The 24,423-nt window shown below is 30.7% G+C and overlaps 2 protein-coding genes across 3 annotated transcripts; one reads left to right on the plus strand and one right to left on the minus strand.

Annotated features, from left to right (window-relative positions):
* The first annotated feature begins 399 nt into the window (after window positions 1-399).
* Window positions 400-12,212, plus strand: LOC139784999 (uncharacterized aarF domain-containing protein kinase 5-like). Its single transcript, XM_071724166.1, has 9 exons — window positions 400-2,182; window positions 2,888-3,013; window positions 3,174-3,332; window positions 4,435-4,566; window positions 5,629-5,794; window positions 6,293-6,463; window positions 10,353-10,524; window positions 10,597-10,764; window positions 11,512-12,212. The coding sequence occupies exons 1-9, from the start codon at window positions 2,159-2,161 to the stop codon at window positions 11,603-11,605; spliced, it is 1,212 nt and encodes a 403-aa protein (XP_071580267.1). The 5' UTR covers window positions 400-2,158; the 3' UTR covers window positions 11,606-12,212.
* Window positions 12,213-20,693, minus strand: Eif2beta (eukaryotic translation initiation factor 2 subunit beta). 2 transcript variants are annotated; one of them, XM_071724167.1, is made up of 7 exons: window positions 20,486-20,693; window positions 19,840-20,097; window positions 19,086-19,243; window positions 18,976-19,007; window positions 17,124-17,314; window positions 15,722-16,006; window positions 12,213-13,485 (listed from the first exon to the last, which is right to left on the minus strand). In XM_071724167.1, the coding sequence occupies exons 1-7, from the start codon at window positions 20,501-20,503 to the stop codon at window positions 13,441-13,443; spliced, it is 987 nt and encodes a 328-aa protein (XP_071580268.1). In that variant the 5' UTR covers window positions 20,504-20,693; the 3' UTR covers window positions 12,213-13,440. The 2 variants fall into 2 exon arrangements, with proteins under 2 accessions (XP_071580268.1, XP_071580269.1); XM_071724168.1 differs by lacking the exon at window positions 18,976-19,007 and having other exon boundaries at window positions 19,087-19,243.
* Window positions 20,694-24,423: the final 3,730 nt, after the last annotated feature.

Raw genomic sequence — 24,423 nt, forward strand, 5'->3', positions numbered from 1 at the left:
AACAACGCGCAATTCAAGCTACAACGTCGAATATACATATATATTAGTATGGGACTATTTTTACCACAAAGTAAGTGTTTATTCCGCTTTTTTTACTTTTCTCATATTTCCTTGTTAGTATGGCAAATTTATTTACCTTTAGGTTACTAGATGTATCTGATCAAACTATTACTTTTCTATTGTCATAATATTAATTTCCGGTTGAATACGCGTATATCCTACCGGTGCGATGCAAATCTAGTAAATTTTATTATGAGTATTCTACACTATTTGAGAAAAATTTTCTGCGTGCACGCACACGCATACGCACACGCGCGCGCGCGCACACACACACACACACACACACACACACACACACACACACACACACACGCACACGCGCACGCACGCGCGCGCACGCACGCACGCACGCACGCACGCACGCGCACCGACATTTAAAACAATGCGATTTTCCGACGTTTTAGAACATTCTAAACATATTGGCATCAAAAACTAAAAGACAATTTTTTCTTCGGTCTGTTCTACTCCTATTACTACGTTTACGCGAGCGTTACTTCTGTAGTAACTTACGATAAATCACTCGTTTACGCGAAGTAAATTATCGTAAGTTACTACAAAATCCCGTTTACGCGAAGAAAAATCCTGTTTACGCGAAGGAATTATCGTAAGTTACTACAGAAGTAAAGCTCGCGTAAACGTAGTATATGTCATATATTTAATTGTTTAAGATTTGGTTGATTGGACCTAGTTTTATACGCAATCAAAAGTCTATACAAGGTTTACGAAAACAAAGCTCTCTCTACAAGGAAGCAAAAATAATTTAAAACTGTTACCTATTTGAAAACGAAAAATACCTTTTATTCAGGATATTTTAAAAAATCTGGATTTACTTAAAAAAAAAAGAAATCATAATACCACTTATATCCTTCGTTATTATAATTCGCAAGTAATTCTACATTTCTTAATATTGAATAAAATTATTTATAATTTAATTTGTTCTTAATTTTTTTTATTTTTGTATATCACCTTAATCTATACTATTATATAAAATTTTTACGGGTGGTGTGTTTGGCCGTTTTTAACTTAAAAACTATTGGACCGAATTTTTACCAAAAGTATATAAAATAGGGGTAGAATTTTCCGGAAAGTGTCATAAAGTGTATAATTTTTCGTTACCGTTTTTTTAGGAAACCGGTATCAGAAATTTTTCCAATTTTTCGGGAAATAATTGACCGAATTTTAAAGAATTGTATTTAAAACAGGGGTAGAATTTCCCGGGGAGTGCTATGAACTGTATAGTTTTTTGTTACCGATCTTTTTGGGAACCGGTATTCAAAATTTTTTCAATTTTTCGGGAAACAATTGACCGAATTTTAAAGAATTGTATATAAAATAGGGGTAGAATTTCCCGGGGAGTGCCATAAAATGTATAATTTTTTGTTACCGATCGTTTTGGAAATCGGTTACGAAATTTTTAAAATTTTTTAGGAAATAAATTGAGTGAATTTCAAAGAATTGTATACGACTGAATTGAATTTCAGTCGATAAAAAAGTGATATTTTTCAATTTATAGCATTTTTGTGAATTGGTGTGTATGTATGTTTGTTTAACTATTCATTCGTTAGTTGACCAAATTTTAAAGTGGTATATATGAAATAGAAGTAGAATTTTCTAGGGAGTTTCATTATGTGTGTAGTTTTTTGTTACCGATTTTTCTAATTTTTCTAATTTTTCGGGAAATAATTGATCGAATCTTAAAGAATTATATATGAAACAGGGGTAGAATTCACCGGGGAATGCTTTTACATTAATCTACTGATTTATCGATTTAGTTAAAACCGGTTCAAAAATTTTATTAATTTTTCGAGGATGGGTTTAATTGCCATGATGTGTATTATTTTTCGATAACAATTTACTTTTTTTAAAACCGGTTCAAAAATTTAATTAATTTTTCGAGGATGGGTTTAATTGTCATGATGTGTATTATTTTTCGATAACAATTTATTTTTTTATGTAGGATAAGTTGCTGGTTTCACATATTATATGTCAACAGTTACTTCAATTCGTGGCTGTTGTGAGCGATTATATGTCAATTTGAAAATCAGTCAACAGGAGTAGAACGTTATAAATATATACAAGAACGAAATGGACAGAATGGATGAAATGGAAGAAGTTAGAAATAGTAATTAAAAACATTACTTAATTATTAGATTTATAAATAAATTTTTTTATTTAACTTATGATTAGTATTATAATTACAAAATTTTAGTGTTAGAAGACGGATTTGATGAATTATTAATAAATGCAGTATTAGAATTTGAAAGAATGCAAGAGGAAAATGAAGGGCGTAACTGTGATGTCGTGGAGGTTTATAAAAATAGTAAAAAGGATGATAAAGAAGAAAATTGTAATGTGGTTGTGGAGGTTAATAATAAATTAAAGCGTAGAAAGGATGAAAATCATGACAAGAATAAAAAGAAGAATAAGATGAATAAATTGTAAAAAAGACCAAATGTAAAGAAAATTGTAAAGTTAAATATGTCTATTATTAATAATTTTTATTTTATAATAATTGTACAATTATTTAATATAATTATATTAAATAAAAAATATATTGTGTGTGCAATTTTAAATATTATAATTTAATTAATAATAAATAAATATAATAAAATTTGAATAAAAATAAATATAAAGGATTCTTTGCAATTGCCTGATAAGCCATTGCCTGATAAAGGAATTTTTTTCGATTAAGGATATTGAAACACAAATGAAGTTGTTTGAAGGAAAACGACTCCCGGGCGAAGCCCGGGTAACCAGCTAGTATATTAATATTATTACTGTCTAGTGTTTAAATAACAAACAATTTTTCTTTTATGGCGTTATTAAGGATAAGTGTTTAATCCGAGAAAAAGACGAAATGGAGGAAATATTTCTACAAGATTTTGGCAAGAAACCTGGAGAAATGTTACGCAAAATTGAACCCGAGCCAGTTGCGGCTGCCAGTTTAGCTCAGGTATTAGAAACCGCGCGTATACTACCGTGTCTCTTGATAAAAAGTATATATAGATTTACATTCTCCTTTTCTTAATTATATTTTGTCGAGCCAAATCTCTCATAAGACTGTTTCAAAAATTTATTTTGAAAGTTAATTTATTAATTTTACTCTTGGATAGGTATACAAAGGTATAACTCTAGATGGGGACACAGTAGCCATCAAAGTACAATACATTGATCTTCAGGACCGATTTATATCAGATCTAAAAGCAATAGTACATTTGTTAAAGGCTATTACTGTTGTACACCCAAAATTCGATTTGCATTGGGTACTTGATGTACGTATACTATATACATATAACACATTTATTGTTATTTGCAAATATAGGTGTATATATATATATACACCTATACACTTATATAGTGTATGCAAGTGTATGTATGTATACACTTATATAGTGTATGTAGTGTATACACTTATATAGTGTATGTTTAATATAGTACGGTAATACCTATTACCGTACTATATTAAATACACATATATATAAGAAATTGGAAAGGCTGTGAGAGTCAGACGCGGTTCTCTGTGCGTAATATCAGAATCACTGATTTATTGCTTATTGCGTTTTACATCCATCTATCCGTATGTTTCGGCTCAAGTTTGAGCCATCTTCAGCGGTATAATATTAATAACATTCTCCGTTCCACACCCAGCGAGAAAGGACCCATCGAATCGACGTCTAATTGACGTCAATTAGACGTCGATAGACGTCGATTCGATGGGTCATTTCTCGCTGGGCAGTGGTGAGCTTCATGATTAGAGATTTCAGAAACGAAATTGAAACAACTTAGACTAAGAGATTCATATGTCAAGTAGTCTAGAGAACGAGAACATTGAAACATAAAGCCAAACGAAGTAAATATAAAATTATGGTATGACATCTGGCATCTGGTACAAGTAAATTCTCTACGAAGAGATCAAAAGATCTTGTCGACACGATCCACAACATAATTTTATATTTACTTCGTTTGGCTTTATGTTTCGATGTTCTCGTTCTCTAGACTTCTTGACATGGATCTCTTAGTCTAAGTTTGTTTCAATTTCGTTTCTGACATCTCTAATCATGAAACTCACCACTGTGGAACAAAGAACGTTTTTATTAATATTATACCGCTGAAGATGGCTTAAACTTGAGCCGAAACGTACGGATATGTGGGTGTAAAACGCATAAGTAACAAATCAGTGATTCTGATATTACGCACAGAGAACCGCGTCTGACTCTCACAGCCTTTCCAATTTCTTATTTTAATTTCGAGGGTCCTTTGACTTAATTTTATTGATGTATATATATATATTATATTTTGCAATTATTCTCTTATTTCATAAACCAAGTTCTGCAGAATCCCTTTTTCTATTAAAAAATGTATTTAAATTTACAGGAAATGATCGATACACTTCGCATGGAGTTAGATTTCGAAAACGAAGGAAAAAATGGAGAACAATGTGCCAAAGACTTAAAAAGATTTGAGTATGCATATATACCAAAAATTTATTGGGATCTTAGTAGTAAGGTTGTTTTTTTAAACTTTATTGACAAATATATTTATTGAATGGAATTCACAGTCGATTATTATATTTACACAGTTAGAAAATTTGTGTTAAATATAACATAAATCACATGTCCCAAACGGTCTACTTAAATTTTTGTGTTAATTTAACATAATATGAATGTGTTAAATGGTAACACCGATCTTATGTTAATATTTCAACGGAAAAGAAATGTAATTTTGATCGTAATTTGAAGTTAATTATGTGTACAATTAACCTAACTTTTATGTTAAATCTTATATTGAATTATCCCCATTTCTGTTATAGAGTAAAATCAACACTATTTTTCTGTAAATTTTCATTCCTACTTCTGTTATAGAGTAAAATCAACACTCTTTTTCTTGAAATTTTAACACATTTAATAAATACGTTCAAATTGTGTTACTTTAACATATTTTTTAAATTATTTTAATAATTTTACATTTTATATTTGTTAAGTTCATAACATAGAAGACATATGTTAAATTATATTTGCTCGCCATTAGAATTCATCAATCTTCGGATTACAAATCGAATCATAGATTTTTTTTAGAAGAAATTTTTTAAATAGAATTAAAGTTTATCAAAAATTGTGAATATTGTATGATTCTTGAAAAAAAAATTCCTGATATGCCTAAAATAAAAGGCTCTTAAATTGTTTTTCTCAATTATAATGTTTAATTATTATATTAACTTGACTGTTTACTAATGTAATTTTCAAGTCATATGTATATCAGTTTTATTATTGCTTCGTTTTGTCAAATTTTTTTGTCAATTATTACAACTGGTACAAGAGCTCATTTCATTAATTTTTGATTAATAAATCTATAGAAATATCTATAGATGTGGGTGTAGTCAAGCACAATTTTAACTTTGTATACTAAAAATTTTATTAACTTTTTAATTAGTTTTTTATTAGTTAAAGTAAATGACTTGGGCAATAAAGAATTAGAAGCAAAATATCATCATCTCAGACTGTGGATTAAGCTCATATTCAATCAAATAAATGTCATCTTTCCGTTTGTAATGATAATTTATATACTTAGAGGATTCTCACAACGGAATGGATCGATGGTGTTAAAGTGACTGATGTGGAAGGAATTAAGGCTCAAGGATTAGATCTCAAGGATGTCGACAATAAATTGATTACACTAATGGGGGAACAAATATTTCATACAGGATTTGTACATGCTGATCCACATCCTGGAAATGGTATATTATTTTCTTCCATCAAATAATATATTTAAAAAATAATATTAGTTTGGATGCGTGCAACGCATACATTATTTTCCGGCGGGCGCGCCCTTTTCCATAACGGGAGCGCACGGGCGCACCGTGCACAAAGTATACCGTGGAATGAGATAGGAAATTTGAAAGGATATAAGGGATATTCATATCTAAAAAAGGCATGTATATCGTAAAATAAACATTATGCAAAATAAACTTTATGAGAAAGTTACGATATTTTAAAGCTTATTAGACACTGAAGGAATATAGCTCGGGGAGCCGAGACTCAAATTGGAAGTTTCCATGAATTCCCTTTCTAAATCGCCACACGTGTTATACAAAGTACACAGGCGCGCCCGCCGGAAGATTAAAACTCCTTGTTTATCACTACAAATGTAATTCAATATGCCTGTAGTGAGATGCTAGGAGTCTTATAATAATTAAAAATCTGATGTGATACTAACAATTTTGACTGGTGCACAGTTTTTGTAAGGAAGGGGAAGGACAAAAAAGCACAAATAGTGCTATTAGATCATGGTTTGTACGAACATGTGTCAAAGAAGACAAGACAAACTTTATGCAATTTTTGGGAATCCATGGTCTTGAGGAATGATAGTTCCTTGAAAACTTTTGCTCAGGATTTGAACGTGGAAGGTAAGTGTATATTATACATATTTTTTATCACGTGAAGAAACTATTATATGAAACAGTAATTTATAATACCAAGAAGTTAAAAATATTATAGCTTAGAATAGTTAGAAATATTATAGGAGCAGTTTGCTATACAGTAATAGTTTTAAAAACATCAAAATATTAAAATAAAAAACAAAAGTTTTCAGTAAAAAATATGAAGATCTTATATTGATGAGAAATATATTATGATCTTATTGTTTAAATTTATTTTTTCCAAGAAAAATAACGATCAAAAAGTTGCACTAACTATATAAATAAAATCAAATTAGACAGTAATATGCCATTTATGGTCCAAGCTTACATTAGATCTTTGGTAGCCTAATATTAATTTCTGTGTATATGTATATATTTTCCAACTTATTAAACTGCGCGCCAATTTTTTGTCGGACTTGAAACACAGTTATTGTTGGAACATTAAAACCCTTCCCTCCCCGTAATTAAATCAATTCGATTGGACCGTAAATGGTATGTTACTCTAATTTGATTGTATATATCGTAACGGTTCTATTTCTTTTATTATATAAATAAAATTTATATAGACTATAGTTTTTTTACTTTAATTTACTTTGAATTACGCTTTAATATTAAAAATACTATATCTGTAAGGCTGCGGTCCAATTCACGCTCACAACGCTGTAAGCATCACTCTATCTTCGTCTGACATTCGATGTGCAACGAAGACAGAATGACGCTTACAGCACTGTGAGCGTGAATCGGACCACAGCCTAAATATATATCTATAGATAGTAATAAAATATAATATAATTCTGTACTGTTATATGATTATGAAGTCCTTTTTTAAGAAAAATATGTAATGTTCGAGGATATGTTTCATAAAAAATTCTTGATATGAATAACTAAATATATACAATACAAATAAAACAAAAGGCTTGAAAAAAATACATAATAACAGAAAACAAAAAATATTAAAATAAACAATTTCAGATAGAAACTTATATAGATAGAGATCTTGTAATCTATGAGATCAGATATGTAACATCTACAATTATAATATTGACTAACCTTTCATGCTATTTTATTTCATTTATTTAACACAAACACAGTCTGTAAAAGTGACGTGTATTATATTAATTACATTTAATAAATTTGAAATAAATGTGTCACATGGAAAGTAGCAAGATGGTGCCAAATTAAATAATTATATACATTAAGTTTGTAATGCAGTTATTAATTAAGGTTTAGGTTAAATCGAGCAAATATTATTTTAAGATATTTTAAGTTTTAGTAAGTCTAACAAGTTATTTTGTGTTAAATTTTTATTTATTTTGATGTTTTTTTGTTACCTTTTTTTATTAAAACGTTTGCTCCATTGAAATCTGATTGTTCAACGAGATAATCAATTTTGTTAAAAATATATTTTGCAAAATATCTATTACAAATTTTATTGACAAAATGCTAGCAAAAATGTAACAAAATCTGTTAACGGAATACAATAATAAAATTTTCAAGATTCGAAGTTTGTGTTGTAATACCATTGTGTTGTATTACCATTCACAGGGTATATTCCTAACAGAACATAATTATCATTTGAATCTTTATACAGGGTGTTCCTGAAATAGTTGGTCAAAATCAGGGATTACATTGGGCTCGTCATAAGGATGAAAAAAGTTCTCATAAACGTTATAGACCAAAAATGCATTCGAGATCGCATTATCAACAGTTGCGAAATTATAAGAAATACGCCAGGAATCTTTGAATGTGTTTTAAGACAGTTAATGGTTAGACGGATGGAAACATGTGTTTTAGTAGTTGGATGTTTTCAACACAACTTCTGTAAATAAAAATAAAGTTTTTTTCTTTCATGGCCTTCCATTTTTCTGAATCAGGTATTAATAATTAAATTAGTCGTAACTCCTGCGGGATGCGTTTTTGGATTAACGTTTATGGGAACTTTTTTCATCCTTACGACGAGTCCAATCCCTGATTTTGACACACTATTTACTATTTCAGTAGATATATAATATATATCCAGGTAGCAGAGTGACGTCAAATGATGTATTAATCCGTCTTAATGACGTCCTCCAACGTCATTGACGTCTTTAGACGTCATCTTGCTACCTGGGTAGTATTAAGAGAATATATCTAATATACTATAAGAACATTTCCATAGTATCTTATAAGTCCTCTCTACATGTGCTGTTGACCACACAGAACATATATTTAATAGATATCCAATAAATATCTACGTATCCATATAACGTCCCATATCTATTATGGATATTTAATAGATATCTAATAAATGTAAAAATATCCACGTGTTATCCACATATCCATATCTACAAAATATCTATCAAAGATATCCATTAGATATCCACGTGTTATCCACATATCCATATCCACAAAATAGCTACCAAAGATATCCACTAGATATCCATACGTTATCCACATATCCATGTCCACAAAATATCTATCAAAAATATACATTAGATATCCACGTGTTATCCACATATCCATGTCCACAAAATATCTATCAAAGATATCCATTAGATATCCACGTGTTATCCACATATCCATGTGTTTACTACGCTCGCTACCGACGCGCCATTTACCGACCTTGCTACTAAGTATCTACCACATGTCTACCACAAATATTTACTAGTTCGTAACGACGCCGCTAAGCGGCGCATAATGGTAAGACTAACTCGTAAGTAAACTGTTGAAAGCTAATATAAGCAGATCTCCGGCGAAGCAAAATCGCGACATCCGTGGGTCTTCGGACCCGGCTCCTCTTTTAAATCTAGAGAAATAATTTTTGAGATGTTGATTCAACGTTTATGTGCTTTATGGGGTTCTATTTGTATATTGTTGCGCTGCGCTCCGCTATCTCAGAGACACTCGCGTTCGCGCCGCGCACTCCCGGGCTCGCGTGAAAAGAGAGACAACACTTTATTAGGAAAGGAACTCAAGGGTTTATTAGGAACTCTGTACAAGCGTTTCAGGTGGAGAACACGTCCGAACGATCCGGGTCTCCCCGTAGATCAGACAGTCGAAGTTGTTATTACTCAGATCAATACATCCCGTCGTTAGGAAACGCGCTTCAGCTTGAAGCTACTCGTGAGTGAAGTTCAGGCTTCTCGTGAGCGAAGTTCAGCACGCAACGGGCGCAACAATATAATGGACATATATAAAAATAAAAAACATCGAATAAATGTCCACACAAATATCTAATCAATATCCACTAAACGTGCAATTATTTATATAAATATCCACTGAATATTTAATGGATATCCAATGGATATCCCTATGGATATTTAATGGATATTTATTAGATCTCGTATTGCGGACATTTGGATATTTATTGGATATCTAATGGATATCTCGTAGATATCATGAATATACATTGGGGATATTTAATAGATATATATTAAATATTATGTTCTAGGGATAGAAAAAGTAAAGGCACTTTTATGATATAATAGAAACCCCAATTAAGGATTAAATAACCTATTACAAATTTGATCAGCCTAATCAATATCATAATTGAAGATATTTTTAAATTGCTTCTTTCTTCTCATTTTCACGTAAAAATACAAGTTCTGACAGTAAACTTTGCTGTTGCATTATGTGAACTTGACATGAAAACGACCATGTCTTTTGATTACATTTTCTCAGTTTGTTTTAATCTTTATAATGTCAATTCGTAATCGCATTGTACGTTTGGTATTCGTGATTATTTATATATTCGTAATTATTCATTTTTTCCTTTTTTGTCTACGCGTTCTTTATGTAATTTATAACTCTATAAGTGTTTAAATATTATAAGTTATTCAACTTTCCTTGATTTTTCAAATTCTTGAAACTTTATCCTTAGCTTAATGTATTATTTCAGATTACATATTGCTAGCAGAAATGTTAACTCAGGCACCGTATACAGTTTCCTTTACGTCATATTCAAACAATACAACACTGGATGAGTATATGAAAAAACGAGCGCAGGAGCGATTTGATAAAATAACGGCTGCATTGAAAGCAATGCCTAAGAGTATGATGCTAGTAATTAGGTAAAATAATGTAGTCATAATCAATTCTTTCGCCCTCGTTATATTTAATTTCAAACTTATTTTTCTTATTAGAAACTTGAATATGGTGCGTGCCATTATTAAGGATCACGGAGATATTCTCAATCGATATAGGATAATGGCAAGAATTGCAACTCGTGGAAAGTACCAAGTTACAAAACAAACCTTTTATAAAGATATCAAAGGCATTTACAGCATTGTAAAATTTGAAATTCGTATCTTGTAAGTCATAATCAATGAAAACTTTATTTTTAAAAATAGAGCTATCTGTACATTTAAAATCCAAGCTTCCCAGATAGCCAAGCGTGATAGAGCATATTGAGCAAACTAATGCATTGCATGTGTTTTCATATATTTGCTGTAAATTTGCTGACATCGAAATAGAACACGTTACAAATACAGCTACATGACTGCTTATACATGCAATCAGTTGACGCAATTTCAAGAGCAAACGGTCCGCAATATTGGTACGTTATGTTGTCTGCAACATGTCAGCAACATGACAGCAATAAATGATTCATCGTTCCATCTTGAGCATCATGATGCAAACGTGACGGCAACAACACATATATAATGATTTCCATCCGTTATTGTGTATATGTCATCAAGCTATGAAGTTTTTTAATTATATCTCATTGCTAACGAAGTGTTGACAATATGAAATTGTCACAAATCCCTCACAAATTGATGCTGTCACGTTGCAATCAATTTGCTGTTAATAGAAATATAATTCATGAGTTCAACCCGACAAGCATAATGCTGTCTCACCTTGTCCCGAGTTTGTCAAAATTAGCTGCATTAACGACAAGCTGCTTGTTGGCAACATGGCAGCAAACTCACAGCATTTGGCTATCTGGGTTCTGGCCCGCACTAGATAAAAAATTCAGATAGATGATTTATTCAATTCTGATATGCTTCTGCAATGTAACAATAATGTTATGATTATATCTGCACTTTCATCTTTTTCAGCTGTAACAATCTCCTACAATGGATACCTAAAGTTTACCTAACTCTCCTAAAACTATTTGGTTACGATATTGCACCAATTCTGCAAACGCTGTAACTAGAGATAAAACATATAAACATACATAATGCATATAATATTAGTTAATGAATAATACTATACTATATCATTTGTAATATGATTATATGTATTGATTATGTTGTTAGATTATAAAGTATATAAATATTGCACTGTACAGATGTATGGTACATTCCGAAATGTGCTGAAAATTTTGTAGCATATTTTGTAACATAAATTACGGATTTTTAATACAGTACGTTTAGAAACGCACCTGTAATTAAGATTTTTGGTCATATTATGTGTAATATAACACTAAATTAAAATAATAAAGTCAGTAAATAATAAATGCAGTCAAAATGATCGCAAAAGTCTATCGTTTTCTATTTATGACAGAAGTTTAAAATTTGTATTACTTAATTTTTGAAATTTCTAAAGAAATGTATTGCAAACAAAACGTGAAGTATGTTTAATTTATTAATTCTATATGAACATATAGATCAAGTAAATATTACTTTGTAATCTTGTAATGTTACCGACTTTGTGTACCTTCTGTAAATTAAATAATAATTTTTATATTTAAACTCGCAATGTGTCCAAATTGTCCAAAGAAATGTCGAATACCTTAAATAAAAAATGTTTTCCTATATATTGGTTAGCTCTTTATTGTATTTATATTATACATATTTGTTAAAGGATCTTTTATCAAATTCTTTGAGAGAATTTGAATAAACATACGAAAAGGTCCGAGACTTTATATTGTCCAGTAAATATAATTAAATAAATTATTTAAAGAGAAAAGCTGTCTTGTCAAAAATGTCTTAAAGATTTTCAAAATTGTATAATTTGCAAATTTATGATTAATTTTGCAAAACCTTGTTCTGGACTTGATTATTGTATATACAAGAGAATATATAATACATTATTGCTTAAAGGCCTCCGCACAATGAAGAATATAAGGAACAAGGAACAAATATTAGCGATTAGGACTAAAAAATCAAGAATAAAGTTGGATGCATGATGAAAAATACAGGCAACAAAAACGGAATAACACAGGCAATAGATTTTTAACCTATCGGAAGCCAAGTATTAATGCTGCACCAGCTTTATTCCTGATTTCTTATTTCTAATCGCTTTCTAATATCTGTTTCTTGTTATATTTTTTATTGTGCAGGGGCCTTAACTCTACCGTTAACAATCGGGTACTCTTCATACATCTGAACAAAATGTTTTTATACATCTAGATAAACATGAAAATAATATCATGCATATTTCATTGTTTTTATTAACAAATTAAGTTAACGTTGATTAACGAAAAAAGTAGAAATAGAAAATATTAAATAACTTAGATATTTTAATTGTTGATATTTTTTCTTCATATTTAATTATGATAACGAATATGAGACATAAAATTTTAAAGAGTTATATGACTTTTCTGCATTCTAAAATGAAAAAAATTTATATATAGAAGACCCGATGGCTTAAATAATTTAAAGTAGATTGAGGAATTTGAGCCTGAAATTTATTCATTTTAAGATTAAAAATTTTTTACTTTTAATTGGAAAAAATGCTAAAAATAAAAAAAAATTTCAAAATCAAAGAAGTTAGGATCAAAACATCCAAGAATCAAAAATCCAGAACACTACAATTCATAGAACGACAAGATTTTAGCGCTTAAGATTATTAGGATGTTAATGAATCAAGCCATCTTAATTTCTCTTTACATTAGAATCGATATTAAATTTATGACAGTCCGAACTAATACTATCTACACTTCTGTATTCAAGTCAATTCGAGATGCAATCACTTGTACCGTTTATTTATTTATATTCCATAAGATTTTATTCGCACTAGCATCTTCTTAGATAGAGAATTGCTTAGGCAGTTTTCGCACGAATAGCAGCACGTTTTCCTGTGACAGCCTGAAATGGATATAAATCATGTTTAAAATATAATTATATTTGATGTATAGAGAATAGAGAATTATTTTAGATTATAACTTATACTATCTAAATTTAAAGGATGTGCTAAATATACGCACGCGTTATGTATATATATGCATAGGTACATATTAATGTACACATGCATACATATATACAGGATGTAACAAAAAGGTTGTCCGCTACTTTAAGGATGAATACACATCAAAATAATGAAAAAAGTTCGTATTAACATAGGTCCGCAAATGATCTCCTACCGAGTTATGGGCATTACAACTTTTGAGTTTAAATTCGGTTTATTAACGAACAGAATACGTTTTAAGTCAAAATACATAAAAAAATTGAAAATGTTCAAAGTGACATACTTGCATGACAATACATTATTCGGTTCATCTCCTCACGTTCGCCCTAACACGTTCAAAGATACCAGCGTATTACGTATTTCTGCACATCCATGTTGGTACACTGGGCCCATATTCTGTACACGCTTACCGACAACTATCGGTTCGATAACCGTCGTTGCGCAGGTTTTTCATATCGTATAAAAGCTGCACAACGACGCTTATCGAACTGATAGTTGTCGGTAAGCGTGTATAGAACTGAGCCCCTGGTTGGTCCACTGTACACGTTGGTACCAAACCGAACAATGTGTTGTTCATGCAAGAATGCCATCTTTAATTTTTGTACGTATTTTGACAACTTAAAATGTACTCTGTTCGTTAATAAACTGAATTTAAGGGGTAATATCACCTTGTGAGCCTGAAATAAAGGATCAATTTCTCTAATTTTTTTTTTAGTAAAAAAATTTATCGAAATTTGGTTATACATATGTGGTTGTACATGTCTTAAAGTGTATAAAAAAATTTTTTATGAACGGTTTTAAAACAAAATGGCGGCACGCGAGCTTTTTTCTCAAAACTACATTTTTCGACCTTACCGTACGTCTAGCTCCCACAATTTTAATCCGATTTATTTAAAATTTAAACTGTAGCTTCAAAATGACATTATCTAGTGAAGTACGTAGGATTTTTTCAAAATATTGATTTTTGTAAAAATGGCATCAAAATAAAGAAAAAAAATTTTTTTTCCTGAAAAAATCGACCGAAAAACATTCATAAAATGGATAAATTTTAATTGATCGAAAAAATCCTACGTACTTCACTAGATAATGTCATTTTGAAGCTACAGTTCAAATTTTAAATGAATTGGATTAAAATTGTGGGAGCTAGACGTACGGTAAGGTCGAAAAATGTAGTTTTGAGAAAAAAGCTCGCGTGCCGCCATTTTGTTTTAAAACCGTTCATAAAAATTTTTTTTATACACTTTAAGACATGTACAACCACATATGTATAACCAAATTTCGATATATTTTTTCATAAAAAAAAAAATTAGAGAAATTGATCCTTTATTTCAGGCTCACAAGGTGATATTACCCCTTAAGCTTAAAAGTTGTAATGCCCATAACTCGGTAGGAGATCATTTGCAGACCTATGTTGATAGGAACTTTTTTCATTATTTTGATGTGTACTATTTATCCTTAAAATAGCGGACAACCTTTTTGTTATACTCTGTATAGGGTGAGTTTTATTTCGTGTGCCAATTATCTTCACCAATTATCTCAGAAAATATTGGTTTATTGGAAAAATGTTTTAGATAAAAGTTGGAGAGTTTAGAGGGAGCCAATAAACGATCTTATTAGATTTTGGGGCCAGTGTTGGACCCATAAATATAATAAGAACGTTTATTGGCACTTCTGAACCCTCCAACTTTTATCTAAAACATTTTTCTAATAAACCAATACTTTCTGAGATAATTGACACACGAAATAAAACTCATCCTGTATATGTATACACACATATACATGGCATAAATATATGTATATATGCAAAATAGCTCAATACTAGAGAAGTTGCTCGCTCAACAAAAAAAAAACCGAGTTTGATTCTTGGTTTTGTCAACATATATATATATATATATGGTGGATTGCAAATGGCAACGAAAATCTAGTATCTAAAAATACTAGATAAATGTATGAGCACTGTAACTGCACTCCCAAGATCATCTCTTATAGAGATATTATGAGCCTCGTCAATGAGGAACATAAAGAAAAAATATATATACATATATATTTGTTATGTATGGATGTGTGTACAACATATATATACACATGTATCACGATATATTCCATATTAGAGTATATTATTTCTAAAGAACTTGCCTGGAATCCAGATTTTATGCTGGCAACAGAACATCTCGAACCACAGGTTTCACACTGTAAGAAAAAGAGTCGAGTGTCCTTTTGAAGGATAGTGTCGGGTGAGCGACACGTGTGACACGTGACATATTCTTTGATATATCTTCTAAGAACGTTTTCTATTTGTTTCTGTTGGAAGCGGCCTTTAATAATTAATTGGCTGTTGCCGTCAACCGAGCCGCTTGTACCCAACTCCGCCAGCAAAAAGTCTAGCAAATGTTTCGGCTGTCTGTGCAATGTTTTACAAATCTGTAAAATAGAAATATTTCAAATACAAATTATTCTGAATCAAAAATTTGTAGTATATAGGGTAATTTGTCTTCTGCTCTTTATATACAGGATGGATGGTAATTCGCAGCACAACCGAGAACAAGGTGATTCCTGGTATCAAAATAAGTCGAAATTGTAGAATCATTTTTTTTCGTACAAGGCTTTGTTTTCGAAATAAACGACTTTGAAAATCTCTGATCATAGTCAAGTACACGTGCACTTGACTTTATCTCGACTAACGGATCTGCTATATCTGTTCGAGATTTATTAAATCAACAACACGAATGTTGGATTAACCGCGGAACAGTATCTTGACCACCAAGATCATCGAACCTCACTACACTCGATTTTGATTTATGGGGTCATGTAAAAAGTTTAGTTTATGCCACAAATATTCAAAATGTTACTCACGTAAGAGAACAAATTGTAGTAGCATTTCAAAAATTAAAAGCTCAACCTACTTTAGCAAAAATTCAACAATCTGTGATTAAAAGAACGCAGCTTTGTATTCAATAGGGAGACTAACAGTTTCAACAATTTCTTAAATATAAAGTAAGAAATTAAAAGATTTATTATTACCGATATCTCCAAACAAAAACACGAACAGAAATAGCAAGATCCATTAATCGAGATATAATAAAGTGCACGTGTAGGTACTTCATAGATTTTCAAAGTCATTTATTTCGAAAACAAGGCCTCGTACGAAAAAAAATTATTCTACAATTTCAACTTATTTTGGCATGAGGAATCACCTTGTTCTCGGTGGTACCACAAATTACCACCTACCGTGTATATACTGTAAAATATTTAACTAATATTTATTGAAAGTATTGTTAAAGAATATTATATAATATGGTAAATAAATGTAATTATTTATGTAATTCATAATGACGCAAATCACATCTACTCTTTTAATTAAAAAAAAATTATTGTGTAGTAATAGTTTATCTATGATAGAAAATTGGAAGAAAGATTATACACATTTATTTATAAATGATCTGTGTGTCATAAATTTATTTTTATTTTTAAATTATAGATAATTTCTTCGCAAGCTATTGGCATACATAACTACTATGATTCTTGTTATAATGCATACCTCGGTAAAGTTAGCAAAAGATGTTTTCTTTGTTCCAATGCGTACCACTTGTGGCGGACGCATAACAAACTTTTGTTTCTTACCAGCTACCATGTCAGGATTCTTTTCTCGCATGATATTAAACACTCTAACTAGTAATTCGTCATATGTATAGTCTCTATCCGAGCCTACCCACAAACTTGGTTCCTCCACTAAAGAAAACAATAAACATATTTCTGTTAATTTTAAATCATGACAGAAGGAACTCTGTCAATACATTTCATTAATTCCTACATGTGAGATTATTGCAACTCAACAGGCAAGTGCAAATAAGAGCAATATGTAATACAATGTAGTCAAATTAACAATTTAAAAGTTGTTAAATTTAATTAATAAATATACAACATATAGTATGATCTAATATCTCATGGAGGTATAGAGACATATGTGTTGTATTGTTGTTTAAATATAATACCTATATGTACAAGATTATTACTTTACATTATATACTTTTCCTAAATCATAGATATTAAAAATCAATCTGAGAATTATTCTAAGGCTTCTCATTTCTTATCATAGTCATATTGAACGAGTAAGAAGTAAAAAATTGTATAACTTGTTTACACACTTCTTACATTAAACATAAAAATAAATTAAATATATAAATTGTAAATTTATCATTTATAGTTAATAGAATAGACTTATGAAATGTTACGAAAGTTCTTTTTCCACAATTTGTATTTTAATTAACAATTCTAAACTATAAAGGAAAGCCTATTTTTTACTAGAAATATAAGATTTATAGGTTGAATTATATTTATAGGATTCATGTATTAATAAACAACAATTAAAAAATTATTGGCATATGTTTATATCTCATCACGGTTCATCAAACATAATATGCAAAAAACAAACTCATTTTTATGTATAAAAAAAATTTATCATGTTTCTAACTTTACAGTTAAGTTCAATATGATTATGTTCAAGAGTCTTAATGTTAATCGAAGAGTTTTGTAATTATGGAGAAAACGATATAAGCGATATATATAAGATGCATCTAATGTATATATCCTAAATCTTCACTGTTTTAAATAATATATGAAAGTTCCTGGAAATTTTTGCATGTCACTTTTTTTCATGGATGTTTATAGAATATATTACACGTAAATTTTGTTCATGTAATAATTTATATTTTTTATGTGATATTTATGCTTTATACAAATAAATTGTTTCAGATTAATGCAAAATGTAAATCATATTATTTTTTTACTTCATATAAAAATTATTATGGATTTTTCAGTTTATGAATCTTTAAATTATACAAATTTATATAATTTTACTTTATTATTATAATTTTTACTTCATCCTTTTATTTATTATACAATTCTTTTGTATTTTTCTATTTTTTTATACCTAATGTATGTATAAAGAATACTGAAAAAGCATTCAATCACAAATATTAGTCACACACATACGCAAATTTTAATTCTTTTATGTATTTACTTTAAAAAAGCAAAATGTAATCAAATTTAAAAAGATACATTTCTTAAAATTTCTTATTACAGTTAAACAGTTATTACAGTCCTAATTAATATTATTAAAAATAAAACTTATATTTATTAAGTGTATATCCTCCACCATAGTGCATCTATAGTGCACAATAAAATTTTAATTGCATTATGCACATATCAGAATAAATACATAAATTATATCTTTAAAAATAAAATTTAACTGTTTAGACTATAGAACTGATAAGATGTTAAAGATGTTCCAATATTATTTTCATCACGAAATATATAAGTGCAAGGATAATAATTGAGGCTAAATGAGTGCATGGTTGACGTAATTAGAGTACACCAAGCATATGTCTTACCATACTCTGCACTTCGCTCAGATTCAGTGCAGCATGTTAACAAATAATGAATAACATAAACAACTAGATGCAAAAACATATTGGCAAAAATCATTTCTTATTGATACATACCATTCTCCTTGTCTTCAATCTCTTTGCGCTCTTCTTCAGCTACCAATTCATCAAGATCCTTCTTCTTTTTTTTCTTTTTCTTTGTCTTCGAGAAGTCCATATCTAAATCAAAATCATCATCCACCACAATTTCCTCTACCTGTTGCTCTACAGGCTCCTGTAAAACGAACAAAATATCCGAAAATTCAAGATATATTCCAATTAAATATTATTACTTATATATTTAAAAAAATTTACTTTATGAATTTCTAGATTATTTAAAAAATGACATTAATAACAAAGTAAAATTAACTTCTAAATTATTTATACAATATATTCATAACTGGACATAATTAACTTTTTTAACCCTTAATGTACATACCTTTTTTCCCCTACTTTCTAAGTGCATATATGGATCTGTCACATTTAATGCTATTTTTCCCTACCTTAAAGTATTTTTAAAAAATCTGTAAAAATTCATAAAACATCTGCTACAATGTAGTTGAGGATTTTATAGTCATTTTGATAAACATCGTTTATTTAATATTTTCTGACAGACTTGCAAGTTTAACAGTTACAAGCAGATATTATTTTGGACATTGTAGACCCACGTATGCATATTAAGGGTTAAGTTTATCAAAGCATCTATTAAAAGAAATACAAATAAAATTAGAACAAATAAAAATTGAATAGTTAATGATAAATAATAATAAATAAAAAACTGTAAATTTATTAAAAATATCCAATATAAAAAGCTTTACAAAATTTTTTTACCTCCTTCTTCGTATCAGGCAAAGCTGCCTCTAATTCATCTAAGTTAAATGCCTTTTTCTTTTTTTTCTTCTTTTTACCAAAGTTTTCTAAATCCAGTGCCTCATCATCCTCCACAACTGTTGGCTCTGGTTCCTGATTCTCTTTGTCGATAATGCTTTCAGATGCGTCTCCACCGCTACTTCCTTCATTGAAAGCTGCATCAATATCGAAAGTAGTCTTCTTTTTCTTCTTTTTCTTTTTCAGGGTTGGATCAAATACCTAGCAATTTTTGATGAATAGAAGGAGTTAAAACAGGCCATCATTTGGTATAATGTGATGTAAATATAAATATCATAAAAAAATATTAATAACAATATACAAGAATATATCGTGTAAATAGCTTTTAATCCCCTTGTTATAACAATTTTTGTACAATTTAAAAAAATATTAACATTAAAACATTTCCAACAAGTAAGAATTTTGAGGTTGGAATTATTTCTTTTGCTTTCTAAATATCATTATGCTTTGATAATCCCTCGCAATTAACGAAAAGAAGCAAAAACCCGAAATTTGTTTCGACAGAAAAAATTAAAGTAGAACAGCATAGCATGCCGATTTCATACGTTCACGTTCGACTCGAGTAACTCACAAACTGTATCTTACGTACCGAATCTTCTTCCGTCATTTTTCTGATTGTAAAGAGTCTTCGTTTTGAAGGAAGAAAACTTTTTGCTTACTATAAACTTAAGCGACATAAAGCATACGAGAAAAATTGAACGAAATAACTTCAACTTTTACTGCCGCACGCTGCTCCAAAGGATTGCAGATTGCATCAGAAAATTTCGTAGGCTTCGTGGCTTCTCTGTACTTTTATAGAAGGACCAACCTTCTGAAAAGAAGAGGACAATTTTCAGCGCTATAATGTCTGAACCGCGAAGTAGCGAACTAAATCGGATCACGTGATGAGACCACGAGTCCATCTTCTAGACCTCTTTTCATTGGTTCAAGTTAATATCCCTAGAATACAGGAAGCCTATTGGCTTCAGGGTAGCGAGAGTCCATCTTCTAGGGTGCGTTCCGATTCCCCACCTGGGTGCTGAAAATCTATAGTGCACGTGACATATAACTATAGGATTTTTAGCACTCGGGTGGGAATCCGAACGTAGCCCTAGGGGTGCGTTCGGGGAGACGCTATTAGCGCTACTGGCTGTTCGCGGAGCTCTATGATCGCTGTTACACGTCGGGTTTAATAACATCGGTAGTTCTTAGGCTGGCAAATCACAGCTATTCCCTTCTTCTGAAGAATAATGCTGGGTCTACAATGCGAGTCGCAAAGTCGTGAGTCGCAAGAATTGACCAATCACAGTCGATTATTCTCCTCAAATTCGATGCTGGGATTCTTATGCTGGGTCTACAATGCGAGTCGCAAAGTCGTGAGTCGCAAGAATTGACCAATCACAGTCGATTATTCTCCTCAAATTCGACTGTGATTGGTCAATTCTTGCGACTCACGACTTTGCGACTCGCATTGTAGACCCAGCATAAGTGTGACCGCTGTTACACGCCACCCTTAATCGGGTTTAATAACATCGGTAGTTCTTAGGCTGGCAAATCACAGCTATTCCCTTCTTCTGAAGAATGAGGCTGGGGTCCCATGGAGCGGATTACGCGGAAGCGGAACGAGCGTATCACCAATCACGGGACCGTTTCGACGGAATCTTTGAAAGGGTTCTATCAGAATGATGCCGTGATTGGTGATACGCTCGTTCCGCTTCCGCGTAATCCGCTCCATGGGACCCCAGCCTAAGGGTGGAGTCCCATGGAGCGGATTACGCGGAAGCGGAACGAGCGGATCACCAATCACAGGACCGTTTCGACGGAATCTTTGAAAGAGTTCTATCAGAATGATCCCGTGATTGGTGATCCGCTCGTTCCGCTTCCGCGTAATCCGCTCCATGGGACTCCACCCTGAGTGTGATTGGCTAGTCTAAGAACTACCGATGTTATTAAACCCGATTAACGGCGCCGTGTAAACTTAGACTCCGTTTACACGGCACCGTTAATCGGGTTTTATAACATCGGTAGTTCTTAGGCCGGTCAATCACAGCTATTCCATTCTTCTGAAGAATGATTACGATTGGTCTTCCTGACAACTACCGATGTTATAAAACCCGATTAACGGTGTCATGTAAACGTAGTCTAAGAACTACCGATGTTATTAAACCCGATTAACGGCGCCGTGTAAAGCCTTGTGTACACGATACTAGAAATTGGTCCGAATTTCGGTTTAAGCCAATCAACTTGCAGCTCTTACAGAAAAGCAGCAGTTTCATTGGCTTAAACCGAAACCAATCACAGATTGAATATTGTCCTCAACTAGGAATGTGATTGGTCAATTTCTTACAACTCACGACTACGACTTCTATGTAGAATAACCTTTAGAGAAGTTATATTGCAATCAAAATTAAGTATGTTAATTGTTAGGACTTTCAGCCCTTAGAAATTTGTTATGTCAATTGTAGTTAAAAAGATATTGATGATTAACATAGAGTCTATTGCATCAAAGTTGCGACTTACATAGACCATTAATTAAGAAACTATGAAATTTTTTTTGTTATTCAAACTTAAGAGTTTTTTAGGTTGCTATAAATATTAATCTGATGTTAAATTCAGTTGATAAATTCAAAATGTCGGAGCCATATAGCGGCGGGATGTCAAAAGTAAAAACTCTATCATTTTTATTTTTAATATCCGCTATTTTTAATTAACTTTGCCATCCGATTAATATTGCGGTTATTTAAAAAAAACCCTTAACTTCGAATACATAATTAAAAAATAATTCATAAATTCTGAATGGTTATGTATATGTATAGTTGCAACTTTTTGACGCAATAGGATTCTGTGTTAATCTCGGTGTTAATAATCATGCATCAATTATATATTTTTAATCATAAATGACATAAGAAATTTCTTTTAAGAACAAATAAAGGATAAATATTTTAATTCGCGATGCTACTTTAATAAACTTATTCTATTAATTATATTTATTATTTATACTGTGTAGGAAAGTTTCATGTTTGTATATCAATTAAAATTCCAAATAAACTTTTATGTAATTTCCCTGGTAATTTCATAAAATTAATATTTTCATCAAATTAAACTGCCAAATATGGTCAGGCTGAATTTTGTTCACCTATATAGTAACAATTTTTTGTGTGAATTTTAAAAGTATATTCTTTCGCTTCGTCAACTACACGCGCCGTACTTTCAATCTTGAAATGCAGTCTGAAACTGAAACGTACAATCACATAATTAAATTGATAATCAATATTTAACAATACCGATACTATACCCATCTCCACACACACCGCAAAGAATGTTACAAAAATATTTTTAATTTATAGTTTATAAAATTATTGATTATAATTTTTATTTTTCTTTAAATTTTAATTAATATCTAATATTTTTAATTTTAGTTTATAAAATTAATTTTTATTTTATTATTAATTTCTTAAATTTTAATTTATTAATTTAATCAAGAAATATATTTTTCACATATCGACTGATATCTTTCGGGAGGTCGTATCTTACACAATTCGAGGTCGATTTTACACAATTTCCGGTTTTTCTGCTTCCTCAAAGCTAAGTGTCTACATCGTGTGTGTGAAGCTAGCGTCTCATTTTGCGGAAACACAAATTATTGAGAGTTCTGACTTCCTTTTCAATAGTTCTAGAGTTCCTGATAGTTCAAACAAATAGTTCTGGCCATTAAAGCCAAAAAACGCGTCAGTACAAACTGAGACGCTATTATAGGTTCACGCACCGTCTCACTTTGTCCTACACAAGTTCCACACCTGTATCTCATCAGATTTTGCGAGATCTATAGTTCTATAACAGTTCTATAAAGAGTTCTGCCATATAAAAGCAAAAAAATTAATTATAAGGTACTAAAAAAAATTACAATGTAACGACCCTTAGAAAAATTTACTTAAAAAAACTTAAAATAAACTAGAAAGTTTGCCAAAGAAATTACTATTGATAAACTATTGATAAACTATTGATAAACTAGAAGTGATTTCGAACCAAACTTTAAGTATTTCTATAATATACTTTAAAGGTTACTTTAAGTTAACTCATGCAATTACTATTAATCACCCCAAAAAAAATATTCTGTCATTTAGTGGCTGCCGCTTGATTTTAGAGGATTTTCCTCTGAAATACGGTCTCAAGAAGATATTTTAAAATCTAGAGGAATATCCTCTAACCATGAGACACTAGACTTAAGATTGCAGTCCTCTTAATACTAGAGGACACTGATTTCCGATATTCACCCGGAATAAAAAAAATTATTTATTTCGAAATTTTATTACTATTTTATAACTAAATTTGTTTCTTAAGATGCAGTCTATGATTATAAATATTTTCTCGTATTTGAAAAACACACTTACCTTGGTGGGATTCGAACTCGGGACTTCTGGATCGTGAGCCAACTGCCTTACGTGGTAGACTACTTCTTAATTTGATGTAAGTGTTATATATAGTCTACATATGTCATAACCAGCGCAAATATATAATTTTCCAAAAATCATCTTAAGAAACAAATTC

This window comes from Temnothorax nylanderi, unplaced genomic scaffold (genome assembly GCF_030848795.1).
Source record: "Temnothorax nylanderi isolate EJ_2023f unplaced genomic scaffold, tnyl_v1.0 TNYL_tig0720_pilon, whole genome shotgun sequence".
NCBI classification, from domain to species: Eukaryota; Metazoa; Arthropoda; class Insecta; order Hymenoptera; family Formicidae; genus Temnothorax; species Temnothorax nylanderi.